The sequence below is a fragment of the Lytechinus variegatus genome, chromosome 15 (assembly GCF_018143015.1).
Source record: "Lytechinus variegatus isolate NC3 chromosome 15, Lvar_3.0, whole genome shotgun sequence".
Lineage (NCBI taxonomy): Eukaryota > Metazoa > Echinodermata > Echinoidea > Temnopleuroida > Toxopneustidae > Lytechinus > Lytechinus variegatus.
In genome coordinates, this window is record NC_054754.1 from 7,681,904 (window position 1) to 7,701,072 (window position 19,169).

General features: G+C 35.8%; 1 protein-coding gene across 2 annotated transcripts; it reads left to right on the top strand.

Moving 5' to 3' along the window:
• Positions 1 to 856: 856 nt before the first annotated feature.
• On the top strand, positions 857 to 12,529 carry LOC121429269 (N-lysine methyltransferase SMYD2-like). Of its 2 annotated transcripts, none has more exons than XM_041626253.1 (12): positions 857 to 1,139; positions 2,709 to 2,772; positions 3,489 to 3,593; positions 3,939 to 4,008; positions 4,664 to 4,865; positions 7,847 to 7,949; positions 8,893 to 9,003; positions 9,868 to 9,934; positions 10,268 to 10,423; positions 10,703 to 10,877; positions 11,730 to 11,788; positions 12,324 to 12,411. In XM_041626253.1, exons 1-11 carry the CDS (start codon positions 949 to 951, stop codon positions 11,746 to 11,748), a joined length of 1,263 nt encoding a protein of 420 aa, XP_041482187.1. In that variant the 5' UTR covers positions 857 to 948; the 3' UTR covers positions 11,749 to 11,788; positions 12,324 to 12,411. The 2 variants fall into 2 exon arrangements, with proteins under 2 accessions (XP_041482187.1, XP_041482186.1); XM_041626252.1 differs by having other exon boundaries at positions 860 to 1,139; positions 11,680 to 11,788; positions 12,324 to 12,529.
• Positions 12,530 to 19,169: the final 6,640 nt, after the last annotated feature.

Here is a 19,169-nt window from a genome sequence, read left to right on the forward strand (position 1 = left end):
AAAAATTTGCATATTCGCATAATTAATTATGCATATATTAAAAAATACAATGAATATCAGTATTTTGACTATGTTTTCTTTTAGAGGACATGACAAAGGATGTGTGTGCCAAATTTGGTTGCGATCGGACGACCAACGGCCGAGATCTTAGGGGGGCCCAAAAGGCCCCCCCCCCCCCCAGTTTTTCTAGCCTCCAAAATAGCCAAGTCTTTTTAGGGTTAAGTTGAAAGCATTAAAAGCCAGAAAAAGTAACTCAAAATCGCAAATTACTTGTGCAAATCAGAACATTTGGTAACACCATTTTCCATATTGTTAACCCAGTTATGCATATGCATTATGAACGTTGAGATGGGCTTTAAATGAAAGAAGAGAATCATATACACGTATGAAGCAAATTTATGATCATGATAGCAACAAATTACACTAAATCTCGGTTTCGTTTTTGTTTTTATCTGGGACGCACTGTTTAACAAAACATACCGGTATATAATATAATATAATATAATATAAAATAAAATATAGTTACAATGTATAATAATTTCTTCTTCCCCACGTTTCTCTTCCTTTCTCCCTCTTTATCCCCCTTTCCTCGAATTATTTTTTGGGGGGCAGCTAATTGGGGGCACATGCACCATCCCCGAATTTACGCCACTGCAATAGTTGTAATTTAATCAGTTATTGGATGTAGTGTGTTTTATATTGTAAATTTGTATTTTGCTTTAATGCAGAAACACACGATCGCTAAAAGAGCACTGAAATTCAGTACACCCTCAAATTCACGACTGAAAAGTGAAAACAACCTATTTCGCAGCATTTCATTTTCATCATTGCTTTATATTTATCAGGGCTGCACAACCTGGAGTTGCAGAACTTTTTTGCCCAGGGCCTTTTGATTTCCAATTAGAATTGCACTTTTATTGCTTTCTTCAAAGATACCATGCAGTAAACATGAAAATGGGAGTTCTTGTGGAAGTGTTTTCGCCAGATTCTCTAAAAGGGAGAGGTGTGAGAGCAGTTTCAAGTATTAAAGCAGGAACATGTGTGTTAGAAGATGAACCCTATGTGTATATTTTGAATGAAGAACAATTGCAGTTAAGATGTGGCCACTGTTTACGTGCATTATCCATCGAAAATAAAAGGTAATTTTTTTACAGTGCAGTCCCACTTACTCACATTGCTGTTGCATTGTTGCGAGTCGATGCTGCACTGGTCACTCGTCCACAAATATGAATGATTATGATTTGATGACTAATTGATTCAAGGCGTAACGACACACAGGTTTGAATCCCGCCATTGATGGTCAATAGGCAATATTGATGAGAAACAGATTAGTTTTTTTCAGTTAACATAAATAGATCTATATATCTAGTCAAATGTTTACCTAATTCATCATGTTCATTGCAATGAATGAAATGAATGAGAATAATAACTAAACTGAACAACATATATCATGAATTTGCTGATATGAGGGATTGGTCATTACATCGGATGTGCTTTAGTTCTAATCAAGTCCCTCATAGATCAGGTCTCCGTAACACAAAGATTAGCGATCAATCGCTAAATGAACTGATCAATCAACGTTACACACGCATTTGGTTTAAAATACTGACCAGGGTCAGGGACCAATCAGTGCGGTTCTTACATATTTGCAATCCATCGCAAACCTTTGTGTTACGGAGCCCTGGAGTTAGAATAGGTATTATTTTTTAGCTTTAGATCTTTTTTTATTTAGAATTGAAAGGGCAACAGTTTCTCATTTTGTAGGTTTTGTAGTGCAGATCAACATAAAATTGGTCAAGCTTTTTTATTATGTTTTTCTTTTTTTGTTTGAAAATTGCATAAGTTGCAAATTACGTAAAGGATCACTCACTAATGCGAAATTTGTGTATAGAAGAGTTGAGTTTTTATATGAAATAATCAACATTGTTTTAATTTCCGGCATTTCACATTCTTTTAAAACCACATTTTAAGCTAAGAACAAGTGAATTGGAACCAAAGTGATTGAGGTGTAGTGTAGGAAGGAATTTCCATCAAAAATTTGTTTCTTTGTTTTCAAACTTGATAGGTCTTAGAAGTCTATTTTTAATTGCATTGTTAAATTTTAACTTTTGTATCATTATTTCTTAAAAGTCTTGAAATGTATCTCTATGTTTCACATGCGGTGGTGATTTGACAGACCCCAGCTTCGTTTGATATTGCACTCACTTGTTCAAATGTCAGTGTGTGCGAGAGCCACCAAATTGCAATGTGATTTGTGACCCAAAACATACACAGGGCTCGAATTAAGAATTTAAAGGGGCAAGGCCATTTTTAAAAGGGCACTTAAGGGAAAGGGCAGGCAGTTTTCACTTTATGGGACATCCAAGGCCACCAAAAAAAGGGCATCAATAATAAATGCACTTTTCAATGGGGCACATGCACTGGAATACCACAGGGCACCAAGGCCACAGCAAAAAAGGGCAGTTATTTTGGCCTTAAGTCTACAAATATTTGAAAGGGCATCAAGGCCATTTCTGAGGGCATCTAAGGCCATGGCCTTGGATGGCCTTGGATTAATTCGAGCCCTGCATACAGAAGCTATTCACACCCTCTTCATACTCAAATCCACTGCCGATTAAAGACAACACAGAAGTTTCAGAACTGACATTTCTAGAGCTGGGTGTAGAGATTATTAGTCTTCTTACGCGTTTCATTGTTTTATTTTCTAGTGAGATTGGATGTAATATCTGTAAGTCCTGCAAGAAAGTGGTTTACTGCAATAAAAGCTGTCAGGTAAGTGAATATGATCTCACAAGGCACCTTACCAAACATCTGAGGCATGTCTTACAAAGAGTTACAATTGATCCAATCAATCGGAAGTATGGAAAGCCAGCAATGTCTGCATCTTGTTTAAACGAATTCTAGATATGATGTATATTCATCGATTTCTTGACAATTTGGTGTGTTCTCCTTTGTTTACAAAGGACATTTTGCAAATTTACTTTAAAAAAAATTAATGACACTGATGGATTTCCACAGAGATACAATTGATTGGATCAATCCAATTTTCCTCCAAAAAATACCCCCCCCCCTTTTGAAAAATCCTGGATCCACCCCTGTTAACATCATACACTTTTGCATATCAAAAGGATGATTTTCATACAGCATTAGCACTCTTGACATTTTAATGCACATAACATTTTATTGTTTGTCCGATTGTTCTCAAAATTAGTTGATATTACAGGAATAACTTTTCCTACCAAATTTTATTATCAAATTGATTAGCATTTTTGGTCACAATACAAAGTTCTCAATTAAGTTCAGTACAGTCCTTTGTAAAACTCAAAACACACAAGATTTTTTGGGCAGCAGTCTTTGAAAAATATGGAGCAGATTGCAATGTGATACCACAAAATTATTCCTTGTATTATTCTTTACTGTTTCTGCAATTCTGTTTTTATACAAGCTGATTTGTTTGAAGGTTTTCATTCTTCTTTGAATTCCTTTAGGATGCAGACAGTAAAGAGCATCGCTATGAATGTAAAGTGTTACAAGGGAAGGCTAGAGATGACCTTACTCTCAGGCTACTCACAAAGCTCATCTTGAAAAGCAAGGTACTGGTACTTCAGATTTTAACATGGCTTAGCTTGTAACTTTTATTTCAGTTTTTACTGCTCAAGTCGTAAGTTTTTTCCTGAACCCTTTTACATAGTTGAAAACATATTTGAAATTTAATTTTTTGAAATACATAACTTATAACATATATTCGCCTATATCATCAGTCAATGTAATGATATTTGCAAGTTAAATGACTTTTATTTTATAGGGACAGCACAGCATATCATATTGAATGAGGTCGGTCTAATGTTCATGCTACGATGATGGTGCTGCTTTTCACGGGAAATCTGTATTGCTTGCTTGTAAATTCCACTTTTATTTGTTTTTCTTCTCATTACCAGAAATGCAAGTTTCAGAAATCCAACCGGTCACTTAATGAATTTCCCTCATCATTCAGGGACCTTTGTTCATGTAAGTTGGCTTTATTTGATATGCTTCATCATCTCAAAAATTGCTTTAAGTTACCCAAAATGAATGGAGAACTTTTTTAGCCTTAGAAAAAAAAACAGATTACAAAATGACTTGATTCAAATCCACTAGGGATGAAAAGAACTAAGGAATTTACAAAGTTTGAACTTTAAGGTTCACTCTTACATGAAATATATATACTGTGCAAGATCTGTTGAAAACTCTTTCCCACAATTTTTTTTTAAAAAGCTATCTTGCAATGAGATGTTAGGAAAATTAATCCCTGAACTGAGTATTGAAAAAGTTATAATGTGCATATTATACAGCAATGCTAGAAAGTTAGTAAACCCCACCACAATATACACTCCTTAATGCTGAGTGTTGAATGTAGACAACAACACTACAATTTTCTGTGAGCCCACAGAAACAAATTTTATTTAATGTAATATTTTATCACCTGACTTCAGAATTAAGTCTCTATACCATGACAGAACTTGAACACTTCTAAATATGATCATTTTATGGCGGTTTTAACTGACTTTTTAGCACCACTGTACATGCCTGTAATTAGGGTTCTATTACAAATTGAACATAAGTTCTTACAAAACTAAATAAAAATATTAAAATTGATACTGGATTGAATTCTCCTTTGTTATAGCGAAACTCTCTTTGAAGGCTCGGGAGTGTACCCTGAGATTGTTCCGCCGTTATGAGAAAAGCTGGAGGAGCAAACTTAGAAGCCATCTTTCACCATTTCAAGGTGAAGAGGTTCTGGATACCTATGAAAAACTGAGTATCAATACCTTCTCTATGTATGATGAGATGAAGAGGGTTATCATTGGACAAGCTCTTTACATCAGGTAACTTTCTTGAAGACCCCGTCACATTGTTCCGTGTAAGCCGTGCAGGTGAGTTTAGGTGATTGCCTACAACTCACCAGTAACAAAGGTTTGAGCATGTTCAAGACTATTCCACATCCAAATCAGACTTGGGTGTGCATGTGCAGACAACTGTGTGTGAGATACTGTCAAATTGGGCGACATGCGGGTAGCAAAAATAGTTACCCGCAAGGCTTGCATGGAACATTGTGACAGGGCCTTTACCAAGTTATTTTGATCTGTACTCAAAACAATGATTGTGGTGACTATCTGATGTCTGTAATCAATCGGTATAATGCAAACCTGCCAACCAGTACGTTTTTGGCGTATAATAATAATAATGATAATATAGGATATTTATATTGCGCACATATCCACCTTGTTAGGTGCTCAAGGCGCTCCTATATTACCCGGCTAAGCTAGGCGTTCATAGCGCACACAGCTTCTTAAGGAATTACTTCCTACCGGTACCCATTTACCTCACCTGGGTTGAGTGCAGCACATTGTGGATCAGTTTCTTGCTGAAGGAAATTACGCCATGGCTGGGATTCGAACCCACGACCCTCTGTTTCAAAGTCCGAACACTAATCCACTGGGCCACAACGCTCCACATATCTAGTATCTAGTACGTATCTAGTACGTCTTTACAACCAAAATACTGCAGTACGTTTTTTCTTATAAAAAATACGTTTTAAAAAACTTTTATTTAATTTTTTTTGTTTTTTACAAAATTGTAATTTATTGAGAAAAATCATCTCTATTATGTCTCTATTTCATAAAACTTACACAAATATGGTTATTAGATCAATGTAATTTAAGGTAACTTATTTTGTTTTCAATCATTTTGTTAAAACCAGGGTGAGATAGATATACACACGTTTAAATATTGGTTGTTTTTCATCTGCAAGAGCAGTGCGCATTTTAGCTTGCATGCAGCTTGAGGGCCATGATGAGCGAGTGTGCCATGCATTTTATTATGAAAAACACTATTTTGGGGAAAATAAACTTTTTTTATCACAGGATACAAGTTTCATTCCCAGAGGTAGGCAGGTCTGGTAAAGAGTGATCTGTTATTCTTATATTTTCTTGTGATATATCCTAGATAAACTTGCTGATTTGTGATGCCCTCAATTATTTGATTCAATGAGATTTTCACATACCCTGGTATGCACATTCTCCACCCCAAGAGGATTGTTCCAGTATGACTACACTAGCATTTACAGTGCTGAGCATTGGCAATTTATCAGAACTTAACAGATTCAGTCAGGTTTGCCTACATACAATATATGCATACACATTCTCTACTCCTGGGGGAGTATTCCATTACATCACCACGTGAGGCACCTACACATACAGTGCTAAGCATCAACAATATATCTAAAAGCTGTACTATATAAATTACTGTGATCAGATTTATTTGGGTTTATCCACATACAATGCATGAACCTTCTCTACTCCTGGGGGAGATTTCAGCATGATGCCATGAAGGTACCTTCGGTGCTTAGCACCAACATTATATCTCAAAACTGTACCGTTAGAGCAGTCATCGGATCCAATCGGCTTTACCCAAATACCTTACTTGAACATAACATAAAGATAAAAATGAAAAATCATTTGAATCTTACTGGGTTCAAAGGTCAAAAGGTCAATGAACTTACATGCAAGAAAGAGTGTCTATGTTACAGTAACACCAATGAAACCGTCTCCAAACTGACCGATGGAACGCCGTTGGAAATAACATAAAAGCTTTGGTTTTTTTTGCTGGTGTGGCTTATGAGACATAAGCAGACGTGCCAACCGTTCCCTTTTTAGAGTATTTTGTCCCTCTTTTTTTTTGCTCTAAATACACCAATACTTTTTTGTATGATGTGTTATTTTAAAAAAATTTCTGATCATGGAGTGTGTATTATACACAGCGTGTGACGCTAGCGCCGGTCTGACAGTCCCAGACCAGTAAAACTCATTGTCGGGTCGGTAACTTGTTTTAAGAAAAGAACAAGTAAATTCTTGCCTACGAGCACATGTTTAAAAGGATGAATTATCTAGTTTTCAAGTAGAGTCATTTCACATGTTTTTTTCATCGATCTCACTACAACAGGTTGGCGATTGTTACTTTGAGACAAATTTTTAAGAATACTCTTTCTTGTAAAAAAATTTTTTTTCCTTAAAGGTATTGTTTAACTTTGTGAGCAGCTGGTTTAAAAAAATTCTCAAACCAAGATGAAACATGTGTACAAGTGCATGTATTAGAACTTATAAACCCTGAAAACAACAATTATTGTGAATAAAAAGCTAAAACTACAAGGCAAACCCCGATTTTGTAAATAGGCGTCTTATAGACACCTAAATAGTACACATAAGTGTATGGGATGAAATTAAGATGGTGTTTCCGGTCACTTTACATTTCAATTTTTGAAGCACTAAATAATCATTTTCGAACGCAATTTTTTCTGGGCTTCATTTTTGGAACATATCACAGACACAGGTGACAAGTGTGACCTTCTACCTCAGAGTTTTTTAAAGTAAAACCAACGTTAACCAATCACTTTAAAAGAATACTTTTATTGTTTGTAGAAGGTTGTCAGGTCTGCATAAGACTTTAACTTCTAAGAATTTGTGGAATGTCAGTTGTGGGTGCATCGTGGACAGGTGGTTCTGACTCTCCCCTTTCAAACAGAGGGTCGTGGGTTCAAATCCTAGCCATGGTGTGTTTTCCTTCAGCAAAAAATTTATCCACACACACTGCTGGAATCTACCCAGTTGAGGTGAATGGGTACCAGGTAGAATAAAATCCTTGCATGCACTGAGCTGCGATGATGGTAGCTAAACTTGGGTAATAATAATAGCAGCGCTTTGTATTCTCAGGCGAAATGTACTTTATAAATCCAGCTATTATTATTATATTATTATGATTATTATAAAACTTTCATATCTGTTCTGTTTTTCTATTTGTATACATGTAGAGCTTCTATGTTCAACCATAGCTGTGAACCTAATTGTACATTTGTATTTGATGGAACCAGATTAACTGTTAGAGCCATTAGAAATATACAGATTGGAGAAGAGGTAAGGATGATAAAGCCAATGTGATACACCAATTAAAATGTCAAACTATTCTTCAATTGAAATAAACTTGTGATTTTGTTTTTGATGAAAGATTGTGCATCAAAATACTATTCTATACCATATTTATATTGTTTTTATGTATTGAGATGATATATCATGCATTATGGATCTTAATAAAATGATTGGTTGAAATTAATCATGTGACCAATCAAAAGGAAAACCGGCGTATGACTGGTACTCATGACCATTTCTATCAAACTGTCATGGTTTTGACATCCATGAGGATGCATCAGTTTGCTTCTAAGGGCAATATAATCACACACATTTTTTACTTTTGAAATGGTCAAAATGCTTTTCCATGTAATTTTTACCAATACCAACATTAATGTGTATTATTTGCATACTATTCACTGTATAAAAATATGATTATCCTACTATATCTAGCTGAATTACCCAACAGGATAGGCTTATATTCATCATTGTAATGGGGCTATATGGGCTGGATAATCACTCCTGTAGGTCTGTTCAAGTTTTGGCTGCTGAAGCTTTACTTGGGGATTTAGGTTGAAACCATTCCAAGATCAAGCCACTTGATTCTTGCAATTTTATTCCTTCTCCTTGTTGAATAAGTGAATACCAGTTTATACATCTCTATTTTCTGAATTAACAAAATATGTTCTATCAAACTCTATACAAATCTAGAGGTTTGAAAAGTGAAAATGAGTAAAAGTTCTGGATTGTTTTGTTGGCCAGTTTGAGTTACCAAGGAAACCAGTTTTCAAAATGACAGACTCATACACAAACAAGATTTGTCAAATCATAGTGCAGGATTCTGAGATGAAGAGTATTATTAGAAGTAAAACAGTTTAAAGAAATATTGAGAAAATTATATAATTTTTTAAATTTACATACATGTATTGAGTTATCTTCTTCTTTTTATCAGTGTTGTATAAGCTATATGAGTAGTCTTCTACCAACCAGTCTAAGACAAGATAAGTTAAGATCAACTTATGGATTCATTTGCCAGTGCCCTCGTTGTTTGGATATTGAAAGGGTAAGAGTCTTGCTTAATCTTTCATAATTTGTTCGAACAATCACGCATAAATGTCAACACAATATAGAGGAAGGATAAAAATATTTTTCCACATACTGCTGAGTTAACATTACGTGGCATAGAGTATTAGAAAGGAGCTCTTATTTTGGTTGAAATACATTATTCCAGTCCAGGGTCTCGTAACACAAAAGTTACAGATTTATCATATGCTTGATTATTACGATTGTTTATACGTGGTAGTCGATTCAATCAATCGTAGAAAAATGTTCTACAATCATTGCTAAGCTGTGTGTTCTCGGGTCACAGAATATGCAAATTATAATAATAGTAATTGGATTTATATAGCGCTTTTTCCAGAGGATACAAAGCGCTGTTGATTGTATAAGACAAGTTAAGGTTTATGGTTAATAAATCTTTTAAATCAAATTTCCCCTAAGTCAAAGAGTTTTGACTTGGACAAACTCACCTTCATTTGCTAATTGATGAAGAGGATATTGTATAATCTATTCAATTCAATTTGATATTTATTTCATTCCATTCCGCATAAGAAAAGTTACATCAACAGGTATAACTATGGTAATCAAAATACAATTATACCATGATATAGATAAAAATTACACGATCAAACATGGAAAATGGCTGCTGTATAAAACACTAGAGGGTTTGTCTTGACGGCCAAATTAAAAAATGCAGTCCAAGTAAACTGTGTCCAAGGAACATTTATATTTCGGTAAAATGAATCATGATTTTCACAATTTTTATCATTTTATTTATTTTTTTTAATGTACATTTTAATGTTTGTATATCTTTGAGGTGGATCATGATTTTTACAATTATTTTTGTATATGTTTGTATTTCTAATAGGACAATCTTATGTTGTGCATCAAATGTCCAAATGAAAACTGTTTTGGTCCTGTTCTTCCTAACCAAGGTGAATATAACATCCATTGTGATCTAAGTCATTGGTTTTTGTAGAATAAAGGCTGGATTGATATAGCCCTTTTTTCAGAGGATATTATTACCCCAGCTGGCTTGGGAAATCTCAGTAAGTGATTGGTCAAAAAGTTGTGCATAAATGTGTTCCTGCCTCCATTAATGATACTTGGTAATAGATAATTTTTCTTCAGTCTTTTAGTCTTCAATGGTAGAAACCTAGAAAAAATATGGATTGATCATAAACTCTATGTAATGTTTTGCAAAACTGTGTTTTCCAGAGAAATGTGTAATGTATCATTTCTTTTGCGTCCCCCTCCCCATTTCTCAGATGGACTCTTCCAGACATGCAATAACTGTAATACTGAAGTAACTTCAACGGAACATTCCACTGCAGTGAGTAGGGTGGAAGCCTTTTCAGAGGGAGTGCTAGAGGAAGTTAAAAAAGTTCACAGAGACACAGTGGAATCCAACTCCAACTCAGAAAATATCCTTTAAATTCTAGCGATTAGATTATTAAAATGATAGCCCTTCAAAATCAGCTTTGAATTTAATTGCATTTTTAGTCGCTCATAAATCTTTGTGAATCCCCCCCCCCCCCCCCCCCCCCGGTAGCATTGTCTATTACAATGTATTCCAGGGATGAATTAGAGCTAAAAAAGCATGGTTACTTGAGAAGAAATTATGATTTTAAGGAAAGCATATTTAGTGAATAAGTATGAGTGAGATTCTTTGAAGATTTGACCTTAACCAGTTTTTCGATCACATGACAATCGTCTTGTAGTGATCTTGAAGCAGTGCCTTAAGGAGCAATCTAGTCTCCTTCACCAGACCCATCATTGTGTGATGAGGGTCCGTCTGGAGATCATGGATGCATGCTCTTACTACGGCCATTGGAAAGAGGCCTTAGAAGCTAGCAAAGGTCTACTTGATGTGTTAAGGTAAGTACTCTTTATTTCCCCTTTTCTTCTTTCTTCTCATCTGTCTCCTTTATTGTCTTGTTCTTCTTTTTTTACCCCCATCCTTCTGCTCATTCTTTTCTTCCTTTTCTTCCTTTTCTTCTCCTTGTACTCTCAATATTATTGTTACATTTATTTGCAAGAAATGTTAAGTCACACCTTATTTGTAAAGTTAGGTGTTCTGTGTGTAATATATTTGCCAATGGCTAGATCTACATGTAAGTCATAAATTTCAACTGTTCTGTGCACATTCGAGAATCCAGCAAGAGTATTACTTAAGAAAGACCCAGGTGGAGTGAATGGGTACCCGGTAGGAAGAAATTCCTCGAATGCTCGAGCTCCCGATCAAGGAGGCCGTGTTAAAGCCAGGTTAATGATAACATTATCATGTTAAGCAGGGCCCGCTGGGAGAACAGTTTTCAAAACTGAAGTGGCTACCCTGGGTAAAATGTGGAGTTATTATTATTATAGTACCGTGGTGTAGTGGTTCTGACTCTCGCCTTGTAATCAAAGGGTCGTGTGTTCATATCCCACCATGGCCTAGTGTCCTATGGCAAGGCATCAATCCACACATTGCCACTCTGACCCAGGTGCTAATTGGGTACCGGTAGGAAACAACCGTCATTTTGCAAGTGTGCGCCTAACAGGCTGCTTGAAATGCTATGAATCCAGTGACCGGGTAATAATAATTGCGAAGCGCTTTGAACAGTTGTGGATTATTAAAGCGCTATATAAATGCCAATTATTATTATTATTATTATGATCATTTAATTTTCATATGCAGGTTACATTTGAGTAGAGAAGATCCTTATATTGCTTTTTATCTTTTGAAAGTGAGCATCATCCATCGTAACCTTGGAGAAACAAACAAGACATATGAGCTCTTAGAACAGGTAAGCATTGTCTCAAAATCAAAATGTCAAGTGAGAGTTTAAAGTAATATTCTACTTTTGAGGAAGGTGGAAAAAAAGACATCATTAGCTTTCAATTTCTTTGCATGACATGTAGGTAAAAATATCATTGAAATAGACGTCAGGGCTCCGTCTTACAAAGAGTTGCAATTGATCCAATCAACCACAACTATGGACAGCCAGCAGCGTCAACATCTATAATGCAAATTTGTTCAAAATATTTTCTAGATATGATGTAAATTCGTACATTTATCATTCTCTTGAAGATTTAGTGCGATTTTTCTTTGTTTGCTAGTAAGGAGATTGTGCAAATTTCCTGTTGAAAAATTATAATGTGGATGGATTTCCCAAACAATATTTGAGATTGATTGGATCAGTTGTAACTCTTTGTAAGACGAGGCACAGATTGCTCACTCCCTCTTATCTCTTGCCTGTATTCCCCGTTCCTTTCTCTCTGTCCCTCCCTCTCTCCATTCCTCTCTCACTTTGCCTAATACTCTCTGTTAATATCTTCTAGGCCATACCATTGCTTGAGACTGCATATGGTGACAATCATCTTGTTACACAACATGCCAAAGAACTTCAACTCCAGTCTTCCCAAGAACTTCACACATTGACCTTCTCAACATTCACCAAAGATGCTCTTCAAATCCACCCAACAGAGTCATTATCTCAAGCAATCAGAATATTATTGTCATGGGACCTGCTGTGATTGCTCCCCATGGAGTGGAAAATGTGGATACAATCTCAACATTCACCGAAAATGCTCTTCAAATTCACCCGACAGAATCATTATCTTTAGTAAAACCTTTTCATTTAACCTGCTATGATTGCTCCCCATGGAGTGGAAAATGTGGATACAATCTCAACATTCACCAAAGATGCTCTTCAAATCCACCCAACAGAGTCATTATCTCAAGCAATCAGAAAATTATTGTCATGGGACCTGCTGTGATTGCTCCCCATGGAGTGGAAAATGTGGATACAATCTCAACATTCACCGAAAATGCTCCTTAAGTTCACCCAACAGAATCACTTCATGTATCTTTAGTAAAACCTGTTCATTTAACCTGCTATGATTGCTCCCTGTGGAGTGGAAAATGTGGATACAATCTCAACATTCACAAAACATGCTCTTCAAATCCACCCAATAGAGTCATTATCTCAAGCAATCAGAATATTATTGTCATGGGACCTGCTGTGATCGCTACCCATGGAGTGGAAAATGTGAATACAATCTCAACATTCACCGAAAATGCTCTCCAAATTCACCCGACAGAATCATTATCTTTAGTAAAACGTTATGGAACCTGTAATGATTGCTTCCTGGGGAGTGGAAAATGTAGATGCAAATCAACATTCACCAAAGATGCTCTTCAAATCCACCCAACAGAATCATTATCTCTAGCAATCAGAATATTATTGTCATGGGACCTGGTGGGTGTTTCATAAAGCTGTTCGTAAGATAAGAACGACTTTAAGAACGACTGGTGATCCTTTCTTTTGGTAAATGGTATACACCATTGGCGATGGTTTAGCGCGTAAGAAAGGATCACCAGTCGTTCTTAAAGTCACTCTTAACTTACGAACAGCTTTATGAAACGGCCCCCAGCTGTGATTGCTCCCCATGGAGTGGAAAATGTGGATACAATCTCAACATTCACCAAACATGCTCTCCAAATTCACCCAACAGAATCATCTTTGGTAAAACCTTATTGAACCTGTTTTGATTGTTCCATAGGGAGTGGAAAAATAAAGCATGGAGATGCATTTTCAGTATAAAGTACCATTGATAATCTACACATGATTTTGGAGAATGGTTGTACACACTATTATCTGTGCATGCCTTTTAGTATTTTTTTAAATGCACTGGATGCGTACGGTAGTGGGTCAGATGCATAAAAAATAGCGACTGCTTCCAAACAATTCCATCAAGCACAGTCAGTTACTAGTCATTCAAAAAATTTCATATGCATAACCCATTGCTTGTGCTTAAACCCTTTTCTTGCATTCAGAAAGCTAGCCTTCAATCGCTAGCAGTGTGAACAATAGCAACGTCATGCTGGTGTGGACATGACTAAAAGAACAAAGGTGGGACTCATGTGCAAAGGGTTTCCTAATATGGCAGAGCAAAATATACTGCTTCTCTCTGACTTGTGTAAAAAAATTTCCCTAGATGAGTTGTGAAACTGTTCCTCTAACAGAGACTAAATTTTTTCTAAATTTATAAATCTATATAGTTGGCCTTTTGTTTGCTTTTGCTAGGAAGAAAACATGTAAATGTAGGCAATTGTACACCTTGGGATTCTCTCTCAGGTGCATAAACATAGTAACACACAAACACCCCATTCAAGCAAACAGTCAAGCCGCCCTTAAGGAGCTTGAAAAAAACCCAAGCAAATGCTTAAAATCGCAAGCAAAACTTTCACTTGATGCATGCGCTTTTTCAAAATTGCCTAATCGTCAAGCAAATGCTAGCAGGCAGTTAGCCGTTGCTTAAGATTACTATCAAAAGCAGTTGCTCATTTTTATGTGTACGGAATCAAGCAAATCCAAGCATACATGTAAGCCTTGCAAAGTAATTGCTTCATTGTATGCGTCTAACAATCTCAATTTTTTCTTTTTACAGAACGTTAGGATGTCTCCAGACCCCATGTATAGAGATTGACGTTAGAATATTATCTTCATAGAAAACTTATGAGAAATACAAGTGGGAATTCCCAGAAAGTTGATCAAAACATGCCAAATATTTTTATATTTTCGAATTTGCCAATACTATGATCATGTTCTCGTTAATTGCAAGAACAACTCAGAACAGCTTTTGTTAGCAAAGCAATGTATTCCATTTCAATCAATCATGGAATGAAAAAATATTTTCAGGTTTGTAAAAAATGTACTCATTGTAAATGTTATTGTAGTTTTGTGGTATTTATAAACAAATTTGCAAGTTTTGAGACAAAAAAGTTATTTTGTAAAACTGTCATTTTGACGATGTGTTGTCACTAATTTTGCCAACTATGTTTATTTTATATGCACTGATATATTTATAGATCCATGAAATTGATAATATATGTGATACTGATCATTCAAAATATTCAGTTGCAAATAATAGGAATAATCATTACAACTCTTATGTTGTGCTTTTCAATCGTCTCTCATTTAATGCAAATCATCGCTAGTGTATTATTAACGTATTAGAGATTTGAATTATAATTTTTTCCTTTAGTGCACAAGTCAAGAAATTTCATACTTAGAAAATTTCATATTCTCATCCTTATTTTATTTTAATTTAGGCTATCATTTTTTTGTGTGTGAATTTTTCTCAGGTGAAGGTAATATGTTCATCGTAACTGATAAAAAATTAACTCATTTGTTTATCCATCCTACACGGGACATCAAATACCTTGAAATATTTTACTCTACTGTATTTAGATTACTGGTCATTTTGGAATATAAGATGACAAGCTGAATTCCGACCTTGCAAGTGTATCTGACTGGTAGTGAGCAGTCAAAAATAAAGTATTATGTCCAATCATGGTTTTGGAATGAGGATGGTTATCAAATAACAAGGATCCACAATACTATCTTAATGTTTAATATACATCATTTTCCTTGGGCATTAGAATAATTTCCCACACTTCTTTTTATATTTTTGATACAGTGTGAATTCCCTTGGCGATGTCTTGGTTGCATCCCGAAGATACTTTATGTGTGTAATTCTTACTAATACACACTTAAAACGTTGGGCAACATACTATCCACTGTGTTGGGTAGTAGTAGTAGTAGTAGTAGTAGTAGTATTTATTTCCGTATTAAAAGCACAATTATATACAATAAAATACGGTGGATAGCCCACATTCAGCGTGACTGGCACAGTCACGTTGGTCTTCCGTGGGGTCCAAAACATTTAACATTAACATATAAGTTGTAGACACAGTATAACAAGATTAAAATAAGAGATGTACAGAAGATAAAAGAAAGTAGTGACGAACATAAATGGTTAAAAATACAAGTATTTAACAGTAAACATATTTAGATAAAACACCGAAAAGAAGACGAAAAAAAAAAGTATAGGGTGCAAACCTAATAGGGGATGAGGGGGGGGGGTATATCGGAGTCCATGTGGCTACAGATTAACAATCTTAGATTTGAAGATATTAATACTAGGGGATGATTTGATGTGAGGAGGAAGGGAATTATAAGCCATGGCGCTTTTATACTTGAGGATCTTTTGAGGTAATTTGTTCTTGGTTTGGGTAATTTAAATTTGGTTCCGAAACGTGAGGGATACGTATGTGACAAGGGCGCCGGAAGCGGGGGGCAGGGGGGGCACTTGCCCCCCAAATAAAATTTGGGGGGGCAAAATCTCGTTTTGCCCCCCCCCAAATATGCCCCCCTGAAAGTAGAAAAATGATAAATTATTTAAGGACAAAAGCAAACGAAGGCACTTTTCTGCCTGAAAATTGTCATTTCCATTGTCAAAAATTGAAAAAATTTTGCCCCTGACGGGGCAAATACATTATCATAGTAAGGCTCTTGTCTTCAGACGAACAGTTCCTCTGTGAAACATACCTTGATAAGCCCCTTTTCCATCTTATTAGTGTGATAACGTTTAACCTTTTAATGAATACATTTCAGACTAAAAGCAAATGGCAATTAAATTGATAGTGGTCCACCAATCTGCCAATGATTAGGTTTATAACTGTATGATGCTGGCTGTGTCGTCTAACAAACGCGCGGTCGCCCAGAAACGCTCAGACCGGCCCGAAATCACTTAACGCGCGTGAACACTAGTTACTCGAGCAACATGGAATCTATGTCATAGCTGTCAAGCCCAGAAATCATAACATCTCGAGAAACTTGTTTCAATTATTTCATTTTCAACTAAATATAAATTGAGTTACTACAATGCTAACAAGTCAGTGCCCTAAAGAAAATACCAAGGTCATTTCAACTCAATATAGACATGTTATCAGAAAATTAGACGCAGAATAATCATGTGTAGAGGATTATAATTCATAATTTGTGAAAATGGTGAATCCCACTCGAAAGCAACTTGAGATAATGTTTAGACATGAAAATAAATGAAATCATCTGTGAAAGTGTCTTCTTGACCGGACTCATATTATCCGAGATATGAATAAAGAATATAAAAAGAAAAAATGAGCGTTACAGTACTGCTCTACTATATAAAAAAAAATCTTAAGATATTTTCACAGCCCCGTATTTCCTCTATTCCTATTCATTGGCATGATTGGAAGGCGTTATGTCTGATACTATTTCAGCTCATATGATATAGCACTTATGTATTTTAGATTCCCAAACTTCTTCCCATTACCTGTTACTAATCAGATCGAGATGGCAGCTATGTTCTGTGGTTCGTCCCAGCTTTTGTTATTCATGGACGTTTGAAAAAAAAAACAATCCGGGAGTGGGTGGGGCTGCAAGACCTAAATTTCTGAAGAAACTTAAAAGCGAGGGGGTTTGTGATGGGGGAGCTTACAAATTTTCTAAAATAAAATTGAAGGATTTCGTGCACACTTTTGGTGAATTTAGTGAATTTTGCCCTCTCGATCGGCGGCCACCGGCTGCGTACGGACATGTTTGTCATCTTAAAGTCTTTAAAAGGCCTATATTACATTGGTTTGAAACAATTTCATTTGCAATAAGGCTCGTAATTTGCTGGAACTGCGACCCTGATCATGAAGAAACACCAGTCTGGGTCAGAAGGGAGGAAACAGAAGGAGGAAAAAGAACTCCAAGACTGTTTAATTCTCAATATATTGATTATTGAATGCTCTTAGAAACGCAACTTTTATACTCCATTTTTACATAAAGTCCTTACCGTGGGGGGGGTCCCACAGCCTCTCCCGCTCAATCGCTTTGGTATCTCACACTGTCAAAGATATTGTGCCCCCTTTGGGATTTTGCCCCCCCAAAACTGAAAGTGTTCCGGCACGCCTGGTATGTGATACTAACTCAAATTCATTTCTTAAATATTTTGGAGATAGATTATTCATGATCTTATACATGAGAATAAGGGAATGATCGCTTCTTCTTTTGTCCAACAATTGCCAATTTAGTGTATTGTGCATTTCCAAAGTAGATATATGATATATATATATATATATATATATATATATATTCCAAAGTAGATATATGTATGTTGGTAAAAAAATATATCTATTCTGGGCAATTATTATCCAATTGAGCAAATTTATTACCCAATTTGGACAGATTTTAACCAATAGTTGTGTGGACAGTATATTGCCCAGTGATGGTTAAAATTTGGCCTTTTTTTGTCTAACATTTTTAATAGTGTGTCTATGCTGACATGTGTTATTTAATCAGCCATTGAGTATATTCGGAGGCAAGGAAAGTCATTTGGAATAATAGGTGCAATCATTTAGGTGCTTTTCCATTCCTTCCTTTGTGAGGGGAAAAAAGAACTTTTGGATAATCACATATATTTCAGTTCAAATGTTATTCCCCTAACTTTTCCATTTTCTATTTTTTTTCCCATTTCCTTCCTTTCTGGGGGAAAACGTTTTCAGATAATCATATACCGGTACTTCAGTTCAAAGGTTTAGTGCACCAACCTTTTTTCTCTTCAAATATTCAGGTATCTTTCAAAAGTTACTCTGAAGTAATTTTCTTTTATGCACCTGTATATATATATATATTTGTGTGTGTGTAAATAGCGTGACTGGGATACAATAGATAATATGGCTGTACCCGTGTACTAGCTTCTATGAGAAAGCAAGATTGATTCTGGGCTTCAATTCAGTTGTGAGTGAGTCAAGAGTAACGTTGTCACTTTTTAATAGTTGCAGAAGTAATTTCTGATGCCAAAAATAACAAGATAATTGTTTGTATCCACACCTCTCACTATTACTATGCATACACGTTATGAAGTATTTTGATTCAAAATATCCAGTGCCAATTATTTCAAAGAATTATATGAATGTTCCAATGTTGAAATTTAAGATTGGATAATTATGGAAACTTGCTAAGCAATCATTCTCACCTATACATTATTTGAATGTAGAAACTCACCTACACGGTAAAAAAAATCTTTTAAAAAATCTTAAAATCCATCTTTTATTGTTCGAAATAGACACCAGAAATGAAATACTCCGAAAATTTGTTTTGCCCAATTATCGTGGGCCCAGCAGCTGCTGTGCAGCGCCAGATCGACGAGGCTCTATCCCTTATTGTTGAACGCCAAACAGGGTAGCAGCAACTCCCATCTTTTAACGTCTTTTGGTCTGACGCGGCCAGGGTTTGAACTCCCGACCTCCCGGTTGTGAGACGGACGCTCTACCAACCGAGCCAACACACCGGTTTAAATCATTTAATTAAT